We start from the raw sequence: 21273 nt of genomic DNA, 5'->3' as shown, positions 1-21273 counted from the left end.
GCATTATTAGCCAATAGGATACATGCAGGATAACCCAGCAGAACAGAAAATTTGGCACCGTGCCTTTAAGACCCTGAGCACCTCCAGTATCCCACCTTGCCTCAGTGGTGAGAGTTGGGTGACAGTTGGTTCACAGTTAGGTCACTTCTTTTTTCCAGCTTCTTCTGTGAGGATCCTGGAGCATCGAGCTCATTTTTCTGGTTATTTGGCCAGAAAAATTACCTAAACTGTGTTTCTCTCGTAGGGGTAGTTTCATTATAGTCAAAAGCGTAGAATATTCCCTCGACGTCGGGCGGTAGGAAAATACCTGTCTTTTCACCGTTGTCATCCCTTCCATCGTCGCATCACCTGGTGTCGAGCATACCGCTGTCAGCGTCAACTCAAGCGATGACGAAAGAAAAGGCATCAAGGCTTCAACCCCTCATCGGGGTAGTTCGCACACAGATCGACGTCGAGCAGGTACATCAGTACTTACACTCCGTCAAAGGCTGATCGTCATCCGACGACATCGGAGCCTCCGCCGTCAAAGTCGGCCTCAAAAGCTAGTTCGAGGTCCCCTCATCATGCGACGTCGAGCCACTCGTCTCCGTCTGCACAGTGCTCGATGTCAAGACATTCAACGTCGAGGCATGTTCATGCTACAGACCACCACTCGTCATCGAAGCATTCGACGTTGAGACTTGAGAAGACTGGAAGGTCTCGCTCGACGGCAGGAACTCATGGATCCCCGTCGACCGTAGCACAACGTCAATCGACGTTGAGGCAACCTTCACCTGTAACATCTCTCGCAAATGGTTTCTCTGCATACCAGCCCCCATCAAAAGTCACCTACACGACACAATCCTGAGATTGGCCTTCTCCACCAGGACCCATTAGTCACTTTTCAGAGTGAATCTTCAGGTGCATTTAGAGCTTCCTCAGCAGGACACACATCGCCTATAAACTTGTCTCCAAGGTGGTTGAAAAGCCTTAATAAAACACCTGCTTTTCCAGATTCTCAATACTCGTGACTTTTTTCACCATCAGCTTCTTTGCCCCGTACACCATTGTCAACAACTCTCTCTGAACGAGCAAGACCAACTACTGACCAGCCCACTCCTAGACGTCCGGGCAGCCAGTCAAGAAGTAGGTCACCATCCAGGAGACGGTCTAGATCCAGATCCTCTAGATCATGGCAAAGGCGGCGCAGATCTCCTTCATGGTCTACAGCATCACAGTCTTTCATCAGAGAAAACTCACCTACCTTGACTAACTTCCCTCCAGCAAGAGTATCGCCAATTGACGATAATACAGCCTTCAATGAGGTCCCAGAAACTTAACATAGATTTTCCAGAGCTGATTAAGTCATTGTCGGTGATTTTTGAGACCCTACATCAGCTTGTCTCCAACAGGCAGTTATTGCCTCTGGATCCTGGTCTTTTACAGCCAGCTGTGGACACATTACCCGCTCCGGCTAGCCTACCCTCTGCCCCGCCTCGGATACTAAAGAAATATTAAGCCCCACACCAGGATCCTTTATTCCTTAGAGTTGACCCACCTCTGGACTCTGATGTCATCAACAGTCACTCCAGATAAGCAGCGTAAATATTTGGATTCTTTGGGCAGGAAAATGTGTGGCACTTCAGCAGCATACATAAAGGTCTCCAGTGTTTCTGCCCTTTTGGGAAGGTAGAACCGTTCTTTGTGGGACTCTCTGAATAGGTTAGTTGATAAATTGCCTAGGGAAGATAGGCAAGATTTTCAGGAGGTCCTGCAGGATGGAAGTTTAGTATCCAACCAATTTATTATTGCTGCTGCAGACAGAGCAGATTTGGCGGCTCATGGCTATGCACATGGCATTTGTGCAAGGAGGTCCTCATGGCTTCTTCTCACAGGGTTGAGGCAGGAGGCACAGCACCTCATCTTGAACCTGCTGTTTAATGGAAGCCCATTATTAGAATCTCACACTGACGAGATGGCAAGGATGAAATCGGAGGTAGACACTATGAAAGCAGTGGCCCTAGATAGGCGAAGAGAGTATAGAGTACAGGCCTTATGACAAGCACCCTTTTCAGCAGAAGGTTCAAGCCCCTCATTGCTCCCAGAGGTCTCAACAGTAATAAGGGCAACCTTTCTTTCAACCACACAAAACTGCGAGAGATCGCGCTCCAAGCAGACCACATCAGTCTACCCCCAAGACAGCGGGAAAACAATGAGGATTTGCTTCCCCTAACCCTGGCCACCACTCCAGTGGGGGGGTGGGGGGGGGGGGGGAGTATTACGAATTACGCTCATCAGTGGCACACTGTTACAAAAGACAAATGGGTGCTAAACATTGTAGAGAAAGAGATACTCTCTTCGGTTCAAATCTCCTCCACCTCCTCTCCCACCCAGGTCAGCGCCTGCTCACTACTCATTACTACGAAAAGAAGTCCGCATCCTGTTGCAAAAAGAGCGATAGAAAAGGTTCCAGCGCCTCAGAGAGGGAAAGGAGTGTATTCCCAATATTTTCTGGTAAAAAGAAAGGGCAAGAAGGGGGTCTTCAGACCCATTCTAGATCTGAGGCATCTGAACAGATACATTTGAAAAGAAAAATTCTGAATGCTGGCCCTTCATCAGATTTTCCCTCAGCTACATCGAGGAGACTGGATGTGCTCCATGGATCTACAGGATGCATACTTTCACTTTCCAATCATAACAAAACATAAAAAAAATTCTACGTTTTGTAGTGGCATCACAACACTACCAGTTCAAGGTGCTGCCCTTCGGACTAAAATCAGCCCCTTGGACATTCTCCAAATGTGTAGCAACAATAGCAACACACTTGAGAAAAATAAATATCTTTATTTATCTATGCCTAGATGACTGGCTGCTCAAAGCCATCACCGCAGAACAGACTGTGAACCATCTCAACCTGGTTCGGTAAACTTTCAGCTCTCTGGGTCTGCAGATCAAGTTCCAGAAGTCCACTCTCATTCCAACTCAAACACTCCATTATCTGGGAGCAATACTAGACACCAAGCTAGAAAAAGTGTCCTTCGGAGGAACAACTATCATCAATAACGAAGAAGTGCCACACACTTCTCCAGACTCTGAGGCCAACGGTCCGTCATATAGCATCTCTGTTGGGCTCAATGGCCTCCTGCATTTTCATTGTCCCGAAAGCCAGGTTGCCTATGAGACCTCTTCAGGAAACTCTAGGGGATCAGTGGAATCAGCACACAGCCAAATGGGAGGACAGAATAACTCTTTCAACTGGGGCTCTAGCATAATTGCAGTGGTGGATGCGCAGACATCACCTGTTGGTGGGGCTACTTTCCACCAGACCACTCCTTCCGACACCCTGGTAACGGATGCATTATTACGGAGCTCACCTGGCCCCCCTCCACGCTCGGGGCCTATGGTCCAGCAAGGAACAGAGTGTTCGATGGCATCTGTCGCTGTAGATACACATGTTGTGCATAGCCCGCCATCTGGTGTTGGGTCGGAGTGTTACAAGTTGTTTTTCTTCGAAGAAGTCTTTCGAGTCACGGGACCGAGGGACTCCTCCTCTTTGTCTCCATTGCGCATGGGCGTCAACTCCATCTTCGATTGTTTTCTTTCCGCCATCGGGTTCGGACGTGTTCCTTTCGCTCCGGGTTTCGGAACGGAAAGTTAGCTAAATATCGGAAAAATTAAGTCGGTATTGTTGCGTTCGGGATCGGCTTAGTTAGAATCGACACCGAATCGAAGAGTGAAGAGCTCCGGTACCCTTCGGGGTAGTTTTCGATCCCCCTTTGGGGCCTGGTCGGCCCGACCGCGTGTAAAACAACGCTGATGGAACGGACCCCGTTCCGTTTCTGTCCTAAATGCCACAACAAATACCCGTATACAGACCAACATTTGGTCTGTAACCTGTGCCTGTCGCCTGAGCACAGTAAAGAGACTTGCGAGGCCTGTCGTGCGTTCCGGTCCCGAAAAACACTCCGTGACCGTCGAGCCAGAAGACTGCAGATGGCGTCCACGCCGACAGCTCACCGAGAGTTCGAGGAACAAGAGGAAGAAGAAACCTTCTCGATCAATGATTCGGACTCCGAAGAATTCGACGACCAAAAAACTGTGAGTAAGACGTCGAAGCCAGCACACAAGAAAATTGACAAGGCCCAGGGGACGCCACTGCCACCAGGCCATGGCTCGACCCATAAATTCGGTGAACGACCATCGGCACCGAAAAAGGCCGAAATGGTGCCGAGATCGTCCGACTCCGGTCGAGACACCGGCGCACAGCCTTCTCGGGACCGAGAAAGTGCTGCTGAAAAACATCGACGCCGAGATATCGGAGCCGAAACTGCTTGACGCAGAGACAGCGGTACCGAGGAAGATCGACGCCGAGAGCGTTCGACTCCGAAAAAGAAGAAGGTCACTTCGGAGCCGAAAAAGAGTACAGACAGGGTTTCGGTGCAAAAACAACCCGCAACCAACCCACCTACCGGTTCCTATTCAGAGTAGCAATCACTGTCCTCTCCGATGCGAAAGCATAGATTTGAGGAAGAGTTGCAATCCACCGAAGTGGACCACACTCAGAAACGTATTTTTATACAGGAAGGAACAGGGAAAATAAGCACCCTTCCCCCTATTAGGAGAAAAAGGAGACTGGAGTTTCAATCAGATCAAGCACCACAAACAAAAATGGTGAAAAAGGTAACTCCGCCACCCTCTCAAAAGGTAACTCCGCCACCCTCTCCTCCACCTGTAACTAACGTTTCACCGGCACAAACTCCATCACATTCCCCGGCTCACACCACCATGAGCCAAGGTGATCAGGACCAAGACGCTTGGGACTTATACGACGCCCCAGTGTCGGACAACAGTCCAGAGGCGTACCCTACAAAGCCCTCACCACCGGAAGATAGCACAGCATACTCACAAGTGGTGGCTAGGGCAGCAGAGTTCCACAACGTGTCCCTACACTCGGAACCAGTCGAGGATGACTTCTTATTCAACACCCTCTCCTCCACCCATAGCTCCTACCAAAGCCTGCCTATGCTCCCAGGAATGCTTCGGCACGCAAAGGAAATCTTCAAGGAGCCGGTCAAGAGTAGAGCAATAACACCAAGAGTGGAAAAGAAATATAAAGCACCTCCCACAGACCCTGTTTTCATCAGCTCACAGCTGCCACCAGATTCCGTCGTAGTAGGAGCAACTCGCAAGAGAGCCAACTCCCACACATCTGGGGATGCACCGCCCCCAGATAAAGAGAGCCGCAAGTTCGATGCAGCCGGAAAGAGAGTCGCAGTACAAGCTGCAAACCAGTGGCGCATCGCTAACTCTCAAGCACTACTTGCGCGCTATGACAGAGCCCATTGGGACGAGATGCAACACCTCATTGAGCATCTACCCAAAGAGCTACAAAAGAGGGCTAAACAGGTGGTTGAGGAAGGACAGAACATATCTAATAATCAGATACGCTCCTCTATGGATGCAGCGGACACAGCTGCAAGAACAATTAACACATCTGTGACTATCAGAAGGCATGCATGGCTACGAACGTCTGGTTTTAAACCAGAGATTCAGCAGGCAGTGCTCAATATGCCATTCAATGAGAAACAACTGTTCGGACCAGAAGTGGACACGGCGATTGAAAAACTCAAAAAGGACACTGACACTGCTAAAGCCATGGGCGCACTCTACTCCCCGCAGAGCAGAGGCACTTACTGCACCTTCCGCAAGACAACCTTTAGAGGGGGGCTTCGGGGTCAGGCCACACAAGCCAGCACCTCACAGACAACACCGTCCAGCTACCAGGGACAGTACAGGGGAGGCTTTCGGGGCCAACACAGAGGACAATTCCCTAGGAATAGGGGAAAATTTCAAAGCCCCAAAACCCCTACAACCAAGCAGTGACTCACATGTCACTCACCCCCTCCACACAACACCAGTGGGGGGAAGAATAGGTCAGTATTACCAAGCATGGGAGGAAATAACTACAGACACTTGGGTCTTAGCAATTATCCAACATGGTTATTGCATAGAATTTCTGCAAATCCCTCCAAACATACCACCAAAAGCACAGAAATTGTCAAAACAACATTCTGACCTTCTGGAAATAGAAGTTCAAGCACTATTGCAAAAGAACGCAATAGAACTAGTACCAAAGACACAAATAAACACAGGAGTTTATTCCCTGTACTTCCTAATACCAAAAAAGGACAAAACACTGAGACCAATCCTAGACCTCAGAACACTAAACACCTACATCAAATCAGAACACTTTCACATGGTCACGCTACCAGAAGTGTTACCATTGCTAAAGCAACAGGACTACATGACAACCTTAGAACTCAAGGACGCGTATTTCCATATACCAATACATCCGTCGCACAGGAAATACCTAAGGTTCGTATTCAAGGGAATACATTACCAATTCAAAGTATTGCCCTTCGGTTTAACAACTGCACCAAGAGTCTTCACAAAGTGCCTAGCAGTAGTGGCTGCACACATCAGAAGGCAGCAAATACACGTATTCCCGTATCTAGACGACTGGCTAATCAAGACCGACTCACTGACAAGGTGCTCGCACCACACAGATCAAGTCATGCAAACCCTCTACAAACTCGGTTTCACCATCAACTATGCAAAATCACACATTCTGCCTTGCAAGGTACAACAATACCTAGGTGCCACAATAGATACAACAAAGGGGATAGCCACTCCAAGTCCACAAAGGGTTCAAAATTTCCAAAAGATTATACAACGCATGTATCCAACACAAAAAATACAAGCGAAGATGATATTACAACTACTAGGCATGATGTCCTCATGCATAGCCATTGTCCCACACGCACGGTTGCACATGCGGCCCTTACAACCGTGCCTAGCATTTCAATGGTCCCAAGCACAGGGTCAGCTTCTAGATCTGGTGTTGATAGACCGCCTAACATACCTCTCGCTTCTATGGTGGAACAACATAAATTTAAACAAAGGGCGGCCTTTCCAAGACCCAGTGCCACAATACGTGATAACAACAGATGCTTCCATGACAGAGTGGGGAGCACACCTCAGTCACCACAGCATACAAGGACAATGGGACGTACATCAAAGAAAGCTGCATATAAATCACCTCGAACTACTACCAGTTTTCCAAGCATTAAAAGCATTTCAACCACTCATAACTCACAAATACATTCTTGTCAAAACAGACAACATGACAACAATGTATTATCTAAACAAACAGGGGGGGACACACTCGACACAGCTGTGCCTGCTGGCACAAAAAATATGGCAATGGGCAATTCACAACCACATTCGCCTAATAGCACAGCTTATTCCAGGGATCCAGAATCAGCTTGCAGACAATCTCTCTCGAGATCACCAACAGGTCCACGAGTGGGAAATTCACCCCCAAATTCTAAACACTTACTTCAAATGTTGGGGGAACACCTCAAATAGACTTATTTGCAACGAAGGAGAACGCAAAATGCCAAAACTTCGCATCCAGATACCCACACAGGCATTCTCAAGGCAATGCCCTATGGATGAACTGGTCAGGGATATTTGCGTACGCTTTTCCCCCTCTCCTTCCATATCTAGTAAACAAATTGAGTCAAAACAAACTCAAACTCATACTGATAGCACCAACATGGGCAAGGCAACCATGGTACACAACACTGCTAGACCTTTCAGTAGTACCCCACGTCAAGTTGCCCAACTGGCCAGATCTGTTAACGCAACACAACCAACAGATCAGGCATCCAAACCCAGCATCGCTGAATCTAGCAATCTGGCTCCTGAAATCCTAGAATTCGGACACTTAAACCTCACACAAGAATGTATGGAAGTCATAAAGCAAGCCAGAAGACCATCCACTAGACACTGCTATGCAAGCAAATGGAAAAGATTTGTTTGCTATTGCCATCATAATCAAATTCAACCATTACACGCATCTCCAAAAGATGTAGTGGGTTACTTACTACACTTACAAAATACGAACCTGGCCTTCTCTTCCATTAAGATACACCTAGCAGCAATATCTGCATACCTGCAGATTACCCATTCAACTTCACTATTTAGGATACCTGTCATTAAAGCATTTATGGAAGGCCTCAAAAGAATTATACCACCAAGGACACCACCCGTTCCTTCATGGAACCTCAACATCGTCTTAAACAGACTCATGGGTCCACCCTTTGAACCCATGCACTCTTGCGAAATACAATTCCTAACCTGGAAAGTTGCATTTCTCATTGCCATCACATCTCTAAGAAGAGTAAGTTAAATTCAGGCGTTTACTATACAAGAACCTTTTATTCAAATACACAAAAATAAAGTAGTCCTAAGAACCAATCCAAAATTTTTACCAAAAGTTATTTCGCCGTTCCACTTAAATCAAACGGTAGAACTACCAGTGTTCTTCCCACAGCCAGACTCAGTAGCTGAAAGGGCACTACATACATTAGACATCAGAAGAGCACTAATGTACTACATTGACAGAACAAAACAAATCAGAAAAACAAAACAACTGTTTATTGCATTTCAAAAACCTCATACAGGAAACCCAATATCAAAACAGGGTATAGCCAGATGGATAGTTAAGTGCATCCAAACCTGCTACCTTAAAGCAAAGAGAGAACTGCCCATTACACCAAAGGCACACTCAACCAGAAAGAAAGGCGCTACCATGGCCTTCCTAGGGAATATTCCAATGAACGAAATATGTAAGGCAGCAACATGGTCTACGCCTCACACATTTACTAACCACTACTTTGTAGACGTGCTATCCGCACAACAAACCACAGTAGGTCAAGCTGTACTAAGAACTTTATTTCAGACTACTTCCACTCCTACAGGCTGAGCCACCGCTTTTGGGGAGATAACTGCTTACTAGTCTATGCACAACATGTGTATCTGCAGCTACACATGCCATCGAACTGAAAATGTCACTTACCCAGTGTACATCTGTTCGTGGCATCAGTCGCTGTAGATTTGCATGTGCCCACCCGCCTCCCCGGGAGCCTGTAGCCGTTTGGAAGTTAGCTTCAACTTTGTACATTTGTAAATATATTCAATCTTAGTTAGGTACATACTTATTCACTCCATTGCATGGGCACTATTACTAACAAACAACTCCTACCTCACCCTCTGCGGGGAAAACAATCGAAGATGGAGTCGACGCCCATGCGCAATGGAGACAAAGAGGAGGAGTCCCTCGGTCCCGTGACTCGAAAGACTTCTTCAAAGAAAAACAACTTGTAACACTCCGACCCAACACCAGATGGCGGGCTATGCACAACATGTGAATCTTCAGCGACTGATGCCACGAACAGATGTACACTGGGTAAGTGACATTTTCATACTACATCAACCTGCTTGAACAGAGGGCGGTCCATCTTGCTCTCAAGTCGTTTGCTCCATCTCTCAAAGGAAAGTCCATTCTGGTCCAGAAGGACAATACAACCTCGAAGTATTATCTGAACAGGCAGGGGGGCACGAGATCTCGTTCTGTCTTGAGAGTCTCAAACCATCTGGCACTGGCTAATATCGAGGGGAATGTCTCTCACGGCGGTCCACCTTCCGGGACAACAAAACTCAGAAGCAGATTTCCTAAGTCGAAGTCTAATAGACTCCCACGACTGGGTTCTTCACAACGATGTAGTAGCAGACATCTTCCAACAGTGGGTTCAGCCTCAATTAGATCTGTTTGCAGACGACGTCAACAAAAAATGCCCAGACTTCCCATCCAGGTTCTACCGTCCAGGGACGCAAGGGAATGCCCTGTTGATAGACTGGTCAGGGATATTTCTCTTTGCCTTTCCATGGATTCCCCTGATACCTGCTGTAATCAACAAGTTCTACAAGTCCCAAACCAGGATGATACTCATATCCCCACAATCGCCTCAACAATACTGGTACACATGTCTCCTCCAGTTATCAGAGCGACCGCACAAGAGGCTGCCCTGCAGACCGGATCTCCTCCACAGATTAGGGGAGAAAATTCTATATCCCAACCTTCCCTCTCTGAGCTTGACAGCATGGCTCCTGAATTCCTGCAATATGGACATCTAGGACTCTCGCAGGAATGTATGAATATTTTAAAGGAGTCTAAAAGACCATCTACACGACGCTCCTATGCGTTCAAGTGGAAAAGGTTCTACATGTGGTGCCGGCAGCATGATTACAATCCTATTTTGGCCCAGGATGAGGTTATCTTGCCTTACCTGTTACATCTTGCGAAGTCAGGACTGCAGTTTTCCTCCATTAAGGTACATTTTTCTGCCATTACAGCTTATCGTAAGTCAGCCTCTCAAAAATCTTTCTTTGCTATGCCAGTAGTTAAGGATTTCTTAGAGGGCTCGAAGAAGGTTTTTCCACCGATTCGGAAACCCTCTCCTCCATGGGAATTGAATGTGGTCTTGTCTAAACTTATGGCCTCTCCTTTTGAGCCCATCCACAAAGCTTCTTTACAAAACCTTATGTGGAAGACCGCTTTTCTGGTAGCCATTACCTCAGCTAGAAGGGTCAGCGAGATTCAGGCTCTATGTTCAAGGGAACCCTTCACGGTTTTCCACGATAACAGAGTGGTTATGAAAACAAATCCATTGTTCTTGCCTGGGGTGGTGTCAGACTTCCACATTAACCAGACAATATCTCTTCCAATGTTTGTCCCCAAACCTGTTACTCTGATTGGAGAAAGCTTTGCACTTCCAGGACCTTAAGAGGGTTGTAAGAAAATGCCTCCTTGGGATGGTTACCCCCTGACATTTTGCCTTTTGCTGATGCCAGTTATGATTGAGTGTGCTGGGACCCTGCTAACCAGGCCCCAGCACCAGTGTCCTTTTCCTAAACTGTACATTTGCTTCCACAATTGGCACAGCCTTGGCATTCAGATAAGTCCCTTGTAAATGGTACCCCTGGTACCAAGGGCCCTGATGCCAGGGAAGGTCCCAAAGGGCTGCAGCATGTCTTATGCCACCCTCACTGAGCACATGCACACTGCCTCAAACCTTGTGTGTGCTGGTGGGGAGAAAATGACTAAGTCGACATGGCACTCCCCTCAGAGTGCCATGCCCACATCCCAAAGCCTGTGGCATAGGTAAGTCACCCCTCTAGCAGGCCTTACAGCCCTAAGGCAGGGTGCACTATATCACAGGTGAGGGCATAGTTGCATGAGCAGTATGCCCCTATAGTGTCTAAGCAAAACATTAACTGCAGGGTAGCCATAAGAGTATATGGTCTGGGAGTTTGTCAAACACTAACTCCACAGTTACATAATGGCTACACTGAAATCTGGGAAGTTTGGTCTCAAACGTCTCAGCACAATGAATCCACAGTAATGCCAGTGTGGGATTTATTGAAAAATGCCTACAGAGGGCAGAATAGACAAAAAATACAAGCCTGCGCCAATAGAACCCAGTTTATATCGCACAACAGGTACCACCAGACTCTATTGTAGTCAGCGCTGCAAGGAAAAGGGCACACTGGGACGAAATGCTCTATGGAGAGTGAGTAAACTCCTGCTAATAAAAGCAACAGGCTGGTCAAGGCCATCATCATTTGTTTGGGACAGGACTGCTCTTATCCCATGTTCAGAGGCATCTGTCTGCCAATGAACTGCTTAGAGTAATCTGGAGCTTTCAAAACTGGTGCTGTAACACATTGCTTGCTTAGGGTGTAAAAGGCCTTTTGACAGTCCACGGTCCAGTTCACTTTCTTGGGCATTTTCTTGGAGGTAAGTTCTGTGAGGGGTGTCACTATTGATCCATATCCCTTCACAAACCTCCTATAGTACCCAGTCAAGCCAAGGAATGCCCTGACTTGAGTCTAGGTTTTTGGAGCTGCCCAGTCCAGAATAGTCTGGATCTTGGGCTGGAGTGGCTGAACTTGGCCTCCACCTACAAGGTGACCCAAGTAAACCACAGTACCCTGCCCTATCTGACATTTAGATGCCTTGATAGAGAGGCCTGCTGCTTGCAGGGCCTTCAAACCCTTCTTAAGGTGGACCAGGTGATCCTGCCAGCTGGAGCTAGACAGCAATATCGTCAAGATAAGCTGCACTAAAGGACTCCAAGCCAACAAGGACTTGATTCACCAACCTTTGGAAGGTGGCAGGGGCATTCTTTAAGCCAAAGGGCACAACAGTAAACTGATAATGCCCATCAGGTGTAGAGAATGATGTATTTTCTTTTGCTCCAGGTGCCATGTGGATTTGCCAGTACCCTGCTGTCAAGTCATGGGTACTTAACAATTTGGCTGCACCTAATTTGTCTATTAGGTCATCTGCCCTTGGAATGGGGTGAGCATCTGTCTTGGTGAAAGTATTAAGCCCTCTGTAGTCCACACAGACTTGTGGACTTCCACTTTGATGCTTTCTTTGATTTGGTCAGACTGCTGAATATTTTTTTCTTTACAGGTAAACTCTTACCTGTGTCCACATCATGGCTACACAGGTGTGTCTGACCAGGGGTCAAGGAAAAGAACTCATCAAACTGCTGGAGGACCTTCCTGCAGTCAGCTTGCTGTTGGCCAGAGAGGGTGTCTGAGTAGACTACGCCATCTACTGACCTATCTTTAGGGTCAGTGGAGAGGTCAGGGAGAGGTTCACTCTCTGCTTCCTGATCCTCATCAGTAACCACCAACATGTTTACATCTGCCCTGTCATGATGGAGTTTAAGGCGGTTAACATGGATCACCCTCTTGGGGGTCCTGCTAGTTCCCAGGTCCACTAAGTAAGTGACCTGACTCTTCTTTTCTAGCACTCGGTAAGGTCCACTCCATCTGTCCTGGAGTGCCCTGGGAGCCACATGCTACAGAACCCAGACTTTCTGCCCTGGCTGAAACTCAACCATAGCAGCCTTTTTGTCACACCACAGCTTCTGGAGCTGTTGGCTGGCCTCAAGGTTTTTGCTTGCCTTTTCCATGTACTCTGCCATCCTGGAACATAGGCCTAGTATAGGAAGTTGGCTCTGTATATACTATTTCAAGGTGAGAGATAGTGTACACAGAGTCCAAGGGTTCCCCTTAGAGGTAAGATAGTGGCAAAAGTAGATAATACTATTGCTCTATTTTGTGGTAGTGTGGTCGAGCAGTAGGCTTATCAGAGGGTAGTGTTAAGCATTTGTTGTACACACACAGGCAATAAATGAGCAACACACACTCAAAGACTTAATAGGTTTTTATATTGAAAAATATATTTTCTTAGTTTATTTTAAGAACCACAGGTTCAAGATGTACAGTTAATACTTTAAATGTAAGGTACTTCACTTAGATACTTTAGGAACTTTGAATGAAAACAATATCATGTACAGTCTTTCTAAAAATGGCAATAAGCTATTTTCAAAGTGAACACAGTGAAAAAATCAACAGTTCCTGGGGGAGGTAAGTAAAGGTTAGTTTTGAAGGTAAGTAAAACACTTACAAGTCTCACGTTTGGGGCATAGGCAGCCCACCGTTGGGGGTTCAAGGCAACCCCAAAGTTACCACACCAGCAGCTCAGGGCCGGTCAGGTGCAGAGGTCAAAGAAGTGCCCAAAACACATAGGTGCCTATGGGGTACAGGGGTGCTCCGGTTCCAGTCTGCCAGCAGGTAAGTACTTGTGTCCTCTGGGGGCAGACCAGGGGGGGTTTTGTAGAGTACTGGGGGGGAGAGGGGAGAGAGGACATGAGAAGGCACACAAAGTACACCCTCAGCGGCACAGGGGCAGCCGGGTGCAGTGAGCAAAGCAGGGTTTTAGATTGAAAACAATGGAGGGACCCAGGGGTCACTCTAGCGTTGCAGGCAGGCACGGGGGGGGTGTCTCGGGACAGCCACCACCTGGGCTAGGCAGAGGGTCGCCTGGGGGTCACTCCTGCGTCGAAGTTCGGTTCCTTCAGGTCCTGGGGGCTGCGGGTGCAGTGTTGGTTCCAGGCGTCGGGTCCCTTGTTACAGGCAGTCGGGGTCAGGGGGAGCCTCTGGATTCTCTCTGCAGGGGTCGCTGGGGAGTTCAGGGGGTTGTCTCTGGCTAATCCAGGGCAGTCCTCTGAGGCTTCAGAGGTCGCTGGTCCCTGGTCCCTGTTGGATGCGTCACTGGAGCAGGTTTTCGAAGTTGGAGACAGGCCGGTAGGGCTGGGGCCAAATCAGTTGTCGTCTTCCTCCTTCTCTGCAGGCTTGTAGGTCAGCAGTCCTTCTTTTTTCTTCAGGTTGCTGGAATCTGATTTCCTGGGGCCTGGGGAGCCCCTAAAACTGAATTTAGGGGTGTGTTTAGGTCTGGGAGGGCAGTAGCCAATGGCTACTGTCCTTGAGGGTGGCTACACCCTCTTTGTGCCACCTCCCTGTGGGGAGGGGGGCACATCCCTTATCCTATTGGGGGAATCCTCCAATCTCAAGATGGGGTATTTCTCAAGGTAGTGGTCCCCTCAGCTCAGGGCACCTTAGGGCTGTCCTGACTGGTGGGTGACTCCTTGTTTTTCTCATTATCTCCCCTGGACTTGCCGCAAAAAGCGGGGGCTGTGTCTGGGGGGGGGGGAGGGGGCATCTCCACTAGCTGGAGTGCCCTGGGCATTGTAACAGGAAGCCTGAGCCTTTGAGGCTCACTGCTAGGTGTTACAGTTCCTGCAGGGGGGAGGTGTTAAGCACCTCCACCCAGAGCAGGCTTTGTTGCTGGCCACAGAGTGACAAAGGCACTCACCCCAGGGGGCTAGAAACTTGTCTCTCAGCAGCAGGCTGGCACAGACCAGTCAGTCCTGCACTGAAGGATTGGGTAAAATACAGGGGGCATCTCTGAGATGGGTCAAGCAGTCCTCTGGAACCTTTTCCAGTAAAGGTGAGCCACCTCTTTCATCCCACCATCCTGAGGTCAGGTATGCACATTGTCTATGACTAGTCGTCTCATATTTATGCTAAATACTTATGGTGATGTGTCTATAATGTTTAAAAATATATATATATATTTTCGATATACTGGTGTATGTTAACATATTTTCAATGTGTGTCTTGAACAGATTGCAAGAGTGTTACAATGTGCATATGTACTGCTTGCTACTCTGATTCAAGCAGGTGAATCTACGAAAGTTCCAATAGTGGAGTAAGATAAGTTACTTACCTGTATCTGTGGTTCTCCAGTATTGGAATCTTTCCTAGATTCACATGCGACCCACCCTCCTCCCCGGAGAAGCTCACTTCACCTCTTTTTCTTTGTCATGTTATATGCACTTGTGCTCTAACAATCCGAGGTACTGGAGCTTCACTCAGGAGGGTTCTAGAGGGTGGTGTCTCCTGATTGGTGGATTCTGAAGTTTGGTCCTTTTTCTTAAAATGACTCTGATAGACTGTTAAATTAAGAGGCCTAAGGGCTCTTGAATTTAACTCTATAGTAACACTGCTTGGTTAAATGTACCTGGGGCTCCCATCTTGACGATGGGGAATAATTCAAGCATGCAGATCTATGAAAGATTCCAATACTTGAGAACTGCAGTTACAGGTAAGTAACTAATTTTCTTCCCTAACTTATTCAAATTAGCCCTAAAATCACAGCTTGAATTGCAGAGCTATGAATAACCTACTACAGAACGGGATGCCATTACCTTTGTCAAGCTGATCTGAACCGGAATCTGATTTTACCACTTGGTTTCATGTTTGTCACTTATTAACAATATATCGTTTTGTTGTGCCTGCACCAGCCACCCACTAATAGATCCATCATCACTAACTGGGTATACCCAATCCATGTCCAAAATAGGTCTCGGAAAAAGGAAAAGTGCACTAAGCCAGAATTCTGTAATGAGCATGACAGGAAGCCCTGCATTAATATTCACCTGGTGGTTATGGCCATCCTTGACACACTGAAACTCAGTCTTTCATGTTCTAGTTTCCCTTTTATTATATTCTTGGTGTGCAGCCTTTCTTTTTTCTTTACTTAGTCTGTGGCTATTTTCCTACTGTATTGTAATGAACTTCATGCTAAACCACCTGTGCATTTATAATGCATCCCTTTGCAAGACCAGACTTGAGACGTTTGTTGTCAAGAGAGCTGACCTGTGGCTCCCAGTCCTAGTCTTCCAGAATTCTTTGCAACCCATTCTGCCACACAAATAAACTTACTCTAGAGTGTAGGATTTTTCGCATCATACCTCTTTAAACATTTAGCTTAACCGAGTTCATGTTATGCTGTCACTGTTCATTCCTTTTCAAATGTTGTTTTAGGTGCGTTTGGACAACCTGCTGGACGTGGTGCACCCCCACCTCCTGCTTTCACATCCTACATAGTTTCAACGCCACCTGGTGGATTTCCTCCCCCTCAGGCCTTTCCTCAGGGCTATGGCACACCGCCTCCATTCAGTAAGTGCCCATCTTCTGTCAGTCCGTGTCCAGTTAAGAGTGACGATGCAGAACCTTTTCAGTAAACCTTTGATTGAAACCTCTGTTTCTGTGCTTTGACATTTATTGAGTGTGTTGATAGGAACGATTGATGTCCTCTGGAAAGAAAGTGTATGTTTTCCTTAACGTTCTTGTTATTTGCAAGGTTTTGTGCGTGAAGTTGCATGTTTCTGTTATATTCTACATTCCTAGTGTGATTAAGAATATGGACGCCTTGTTGAGAATCTGGAACCATTTTTCCAGACTTGTTGAATTGCATCCTCGGCTGTGCTGAGCTTCATTATTCTACTGAAGGAGCCATCTGCGTAACAATGCCATTATGGTTTGACCAGTATAAAAACAAACTCTCATTATTTGATGCCCTTTTCAAACCATTTCATTTTTTTGGTATTTAGACTGTTTGTTTATTTCAAAGAAAAAACTGTCAACCAATTGATTTCACTTGCATTTGATTCTTTCCACTGAGAGTGTAAACCTTACATGTTTTCGCCCTGAAAACTGCAGTATCGAGTTTATGGGAACAAGACTTCCTCCTGAGTAACTGATAACTGGAATCAAAGGGATGCTAATGGTTCAGAGTCCTAAAATACTGTACTGAAGACCAATTTTAGTCTCGGCCTTCCGCCCTGATCTGCTGATGTATATGATCCTGTGTGTTTGGTATATGTCCTGAATCCTCAAACATATGATGTGCCTTGGTTCTGTGATCCTTTCAAGGCTGTTTTCTTGCCTCCTTTCTGTATAGGAGACTCCAGTTACAACGCTGCTTTCATGGAAGGTTATCTTCTGTATTTTGCCTTCTGATGTTAGAACTCAGCCCTCTCCTCCATTCTCTGCCTTCCATCATTGGGCTTCTGAGAAATGGCAACAAATCTAATCCTTTATGTTGAAGAATCAGTTTGTATGTCTTATAACTATAAGACCAAATCATACTTTGGTAAAGTGTTTGTTACTGGCGTTAAATAATTGGCCATCTGTGACAGCGCTGATGGTAACCATCCTCTGTTCACTGGCAGTCACTGCCCTAAAAAATTTAAAACAGTTATTACAGAATAATGGTAGAGTATCCAATCCGATGCTGGCTTGCCATGAACACCGTGTGCCCTCTCACTACATCAATCTTGTTTCAACCAAAAGTGTCTGTCTGTTTTTTGCGTTCCATTCTCCAGGACCTTGATTTGGTACAATCTGCTTTCTCGTCCTTGTTTCGGTTGGGGACACTCAAGTCCTTGAATTGTCATTATGATCATTGAGTTCTCAGTGTGATTGCTAATTAAGAGTTTCCACAATCACAACTGACAAAGACTTGGTTTAGGTAGACCCGGTCCTGGGTTGTTTTATGTACTGATTCAGAGAGGACCTTGCCTGACACTTCGGGTGGAACTGTTCCCATTGAAGCAAGGCAAGACTGATTTGCATATGGCTGGGGCCACAGTGAGGTGGCATGGTGTGCAAATTAACAATGGATTGGGAATGCAGCACTGAATAATTACCAATGGCCAAGATTAATTTAAGCATTCCATCCATCACTTTTTCATATACACCTGTGCTTTTTACATTTTACATGTATGTGCCCCTTCCTTTTGAAGGTTGTATTCTGGTGCCACATTTAAAATCTTGCACATCTCATGCCTTATTTCTTCCCTTTGAATAAAGTGCTGAAGCAGAACCAGCCCTTTCTTTCCTCAACTGATCTTCACTTCCTTCATGTGTGAAGGCCTCCCTCCTTCCATCGGGTTCCCAGTTTTGTTGTTTGGTGTCTTTATAGTCTCTGTATGCCCTTTTAACTGGTTAAGGATTATAAGATATCTAATTTAATTGGTCTCGTAAACAGTTGCTGGATTTTCTTTTCTTTTAGTTAAACTGGTTCTGGATTCTCAATATGGCTTCGATTTCCCTCACATTTTGGTGATCTTTACCCAAAAGGAAGACTAAGAGGATCATTAGTTTAAAGTAACTGGTCCATTTCCTGTTGCCCTTTCTCTTTTCAGCTTTTGGGTATGGTGCGGCACCTCAGCCTGATCAATTTGTCCCTTCAGGGGTACCACCCACACCTGCAACTCCCGGTACTTCAATTGCGTTTCCCCCATCACATCAAGCTCAGGATATGAACAAACCCCCTAACGCACAACCAGATTTTCCTTTTACACAATATGGTAAGTAAAATCTGGACAGTAAAGCTGTTTTCAGACTACCTCCAACTCGGATCCGTTTTTTTTTTTTTTTTGCATTGATATTCATGAAAGATACGGGGGAGGGTATTCCTATGTGATTGAGCGCCTGTAAAAACATCAGCACAAAATAAACGGGTTTTGATGTTTGCTCCAGAATAGATATCCCTAGTCTGTTCAGTACCTCCTCGATAGAGTGAGCGAGGTGCTCTTTGGCCTGGTCTGGGAACTGCATGCTTATTCTTTCATAGGTACATGGGCTTGTTCCCAGACTTCAGTCATATCCTGAGATTGCCGGGCCACATTGCTCTGAGTGAGTTAGGACTTGACACTGCTTTCTTGCCTGTCTGGGATATGGGGAATAGCAATAGTCAGGCTAATGAAAGTTTCTTTAGGGGGCTTTTGTAGTGCATGCCTCATCCGTTCCCACATAAAAAGCCTGAAGAAATCACTCTTTCCAGGAAATGCCTGCTTTGTGAAATTGTCCGAATGGATTTGACCTCTAAGTTGCCATGAAGGTCGTAAAGGTAAGAGACGGTAGGTCAAATTAGATCATCCTTCCTAGCAGTGGTCACTAACTGTTTTTTCATAAAGATGCATGCTAAATACATACAGTTACAGACCAACAATGGGGATTTGTCATCCATTTTAAGCATGTAAATATGGTTGGGATTGTGTTTTCTCAAGTATTAGACCCAGGACCAAACACCTTGAAGGTTTCAGTTTCTAACTGACACCAAAGATTGTAACAGAATGTCTTATTGCTGACGTGGGACTACATATTTGTTTTTGGAACCCAGACTGTTAACATGTGAATATGCCTTGTAAATGTAGAATGCTGTAATTCCCATGTTTGCTTAGTTATATTGGCCTTATGGAATTTGTCACACTTACTTGGATTAATATGCTCAAACCCACAACACACTTAACTGATATGCATGATCCCATAATGAGAATCCAGAAACCTGACTCTTCGGCTCCTGATTTGGACACCAAACTCTGTGCCTGTTGTATATTGTTTAGATATATCGCATAGTCTGTGTGTGAAGCCGTAACATCTCCGGATGTGGTGTTGAAGCAGCAGCTACCTGCTGAATGTCCTGTTATTTCCATCTTCTGTTTGACCCATCTTGTAACATAGAAATTATATGAATGTATACGTGTGTGTGTGTTTGTATATGTGTGATGGCATGTGTAGCTGCAGATACACATGCTGTCCATACCGTCTGCTGTCTAGTGATGGGCTCGGAGTGTTACAAGTTGTTTTTCTTCAAAGAAGTGTTTTCGAGTCATGGGATCCAGTGACTCCTCCTCTTCGGCTCCATTGCACATGGGCATTGACTCCATGTTACATGGTTTTCTTTCCGCCATCGGGTTTGGACGTGTTTCCTTTCACTCCGATAGTTCTAGTCGGAAAAGTTTCAAAACTCTCTAATCCTCGTCAGTATTGTTTCGATTGCGTTCCATCTCCTAACTGTAACGGTGGGTCAAACATCTTTATTCGCCCGTCGGGGTGCCCGCACCCAACTCGGGCCTGGTTGGGCTTGACTGCGTGGAAGCCCCATGGACCGGACCCCATTCTGCTTTTGTACTCGGTGCCATGCTAAATTTCCCTACTCTGACCAACATCTCGTCTGTAATCTCTGCCCTTTCCCCAAACCATCAGGAAGAAAATTGCAAGGCCTGCAGATCCTTCCGCTCCAAGAAACACTATGAGACAGAACAGCACGTTGACTCGAGATGGCATCCAAGAGCACCGAACGTCTCGATGTCGAAGAGGAGGAGATCATACAGACGGCTGTCTCCGTTCCAGGATCCGACTCCGAGCAGGAGTCTGAGGACAACAGACCGGTCACGGCCGGACAGCATATGAGTACACCTGCTTCAGCCAAGCCCAAACATAAGGCCTTGGGAACGCCACTGCCGGAAGACTATGGCTCGACCCGAAAAACCCACAACTTCGGCACCGAAAAAGGCCACACCACCCAAGCCATCAGACTCGAGCTGAGGCTCTGTCTCCGAGACCACTAAACATCGATCCTTCAAGTCGAATCCTCGAAAATAGTTTTCGGAGCCGAGGCCATCCTTGACCCTGACTTTTTCGATACCGAAAAAAACAGCTTTGGAGCCGAAAAAGCCAATTTACATGGAGGGACATGGACTTCCACAAGCACTCGAAGAAAGCCATAAACGTACTGAGGAACACCCAAAAATGGAGGCAATTGATGAAAGGCAAGCCAGGATTCACATCCATAAAGAGACTGGCAGAATTTTAATAGCACCTCCTCTAAAACCAAAGAGGAAATTAGCCTTTCAGGAAGAATTGGACACTGCTCAGCCTTCAGCTAAACTGCCAAGAACCAAAGAGAAACCTCCATCTCCTCAATTTTCTCTTCCTTAGTCTCCTCCTCACTCTCCCCATTTACTTATCTCTCTCTCCCTACTAGTCCTACGCCTATGGAGTTACCAGCTCACTCATTCTATTCGCAGCAGGACAATGTGGATCCATGGGATCTTTATGATCCAGACCCTATTTCAGACAACAACCCAGATTGCTATCCCTCTAAGCCATCACCACCAGAGGATAGTACAGGCTAGACTCAGGTCATAGCTAGGGCAGCATCCTAACACAATGTCGCCATGCATACTGAGCCGTTGGAGGATGACTTCCTTTTTAATACACTTTCCTCTACACATGCAACTTAACAGTCGTTTCCCATGCTCCTCGGCATGTTAAAGCATGCTGACCAAATATTCAAGGAGCCAGTTAAATCTAGAATAATTACTCCTAGGATGG

At 46.4% G+C, this 21273-nt stretch overlaps 1 protein-coding gene across 14 annotated transcripts in view; it reads left to right on the top strand.

Annotated features, from left to right (window-relative positions):
* The window catches only part of DAZAP1 (DAZ associated protein 1), a 432244-nt gene that overhangs the window by 315347 nt on the left and 95624 nt on the right, over positions 1-21273 (top strand). For 5 of the 14 annotated variants that reach the window (XM_069215790.1, XM_069215779.1, XM_069215778.1 and 2 more), the window contains 2 exons: positions 16123-16266; positions 18297-18461. In XM_069215790.1, coding sequence (XP_069071891.1) covers positions 16123-16266; positions 18297-18461 — 309 coding nt within the window. Of the gene's footprint in view, positions 1-16122; positions 16267-18296; positions 18462-18937; positions 19014-21273 lie in introns of all 14 variants that reach the window. The other 9 variants (XM_069215791.1, XM_069215781.1, XM_069215780.1 and 6 more) reach the window with 5 other exon arrangements.

The sequence above is a fragment of the Pleurodeles waltl genome, chromosome 12 (assembly GCF_031143425.1).
Source record: "Pleurodeles waltl isolate 20211129_DDA chromosome 12, aPleWal1.hap1.20221129, whole genome shotgun sequence".
Lineage (NCBI taxonomy): Eukaryota > Metazoa > Chordata > Amphibia > Caudata > Salamandridae > Pleurodeles > Pleurodeles waltl.
Note: the sequence above shows the minus strand (reverse complement) of the source record. Positions and strands in the feature narration are given on the sequence as shown.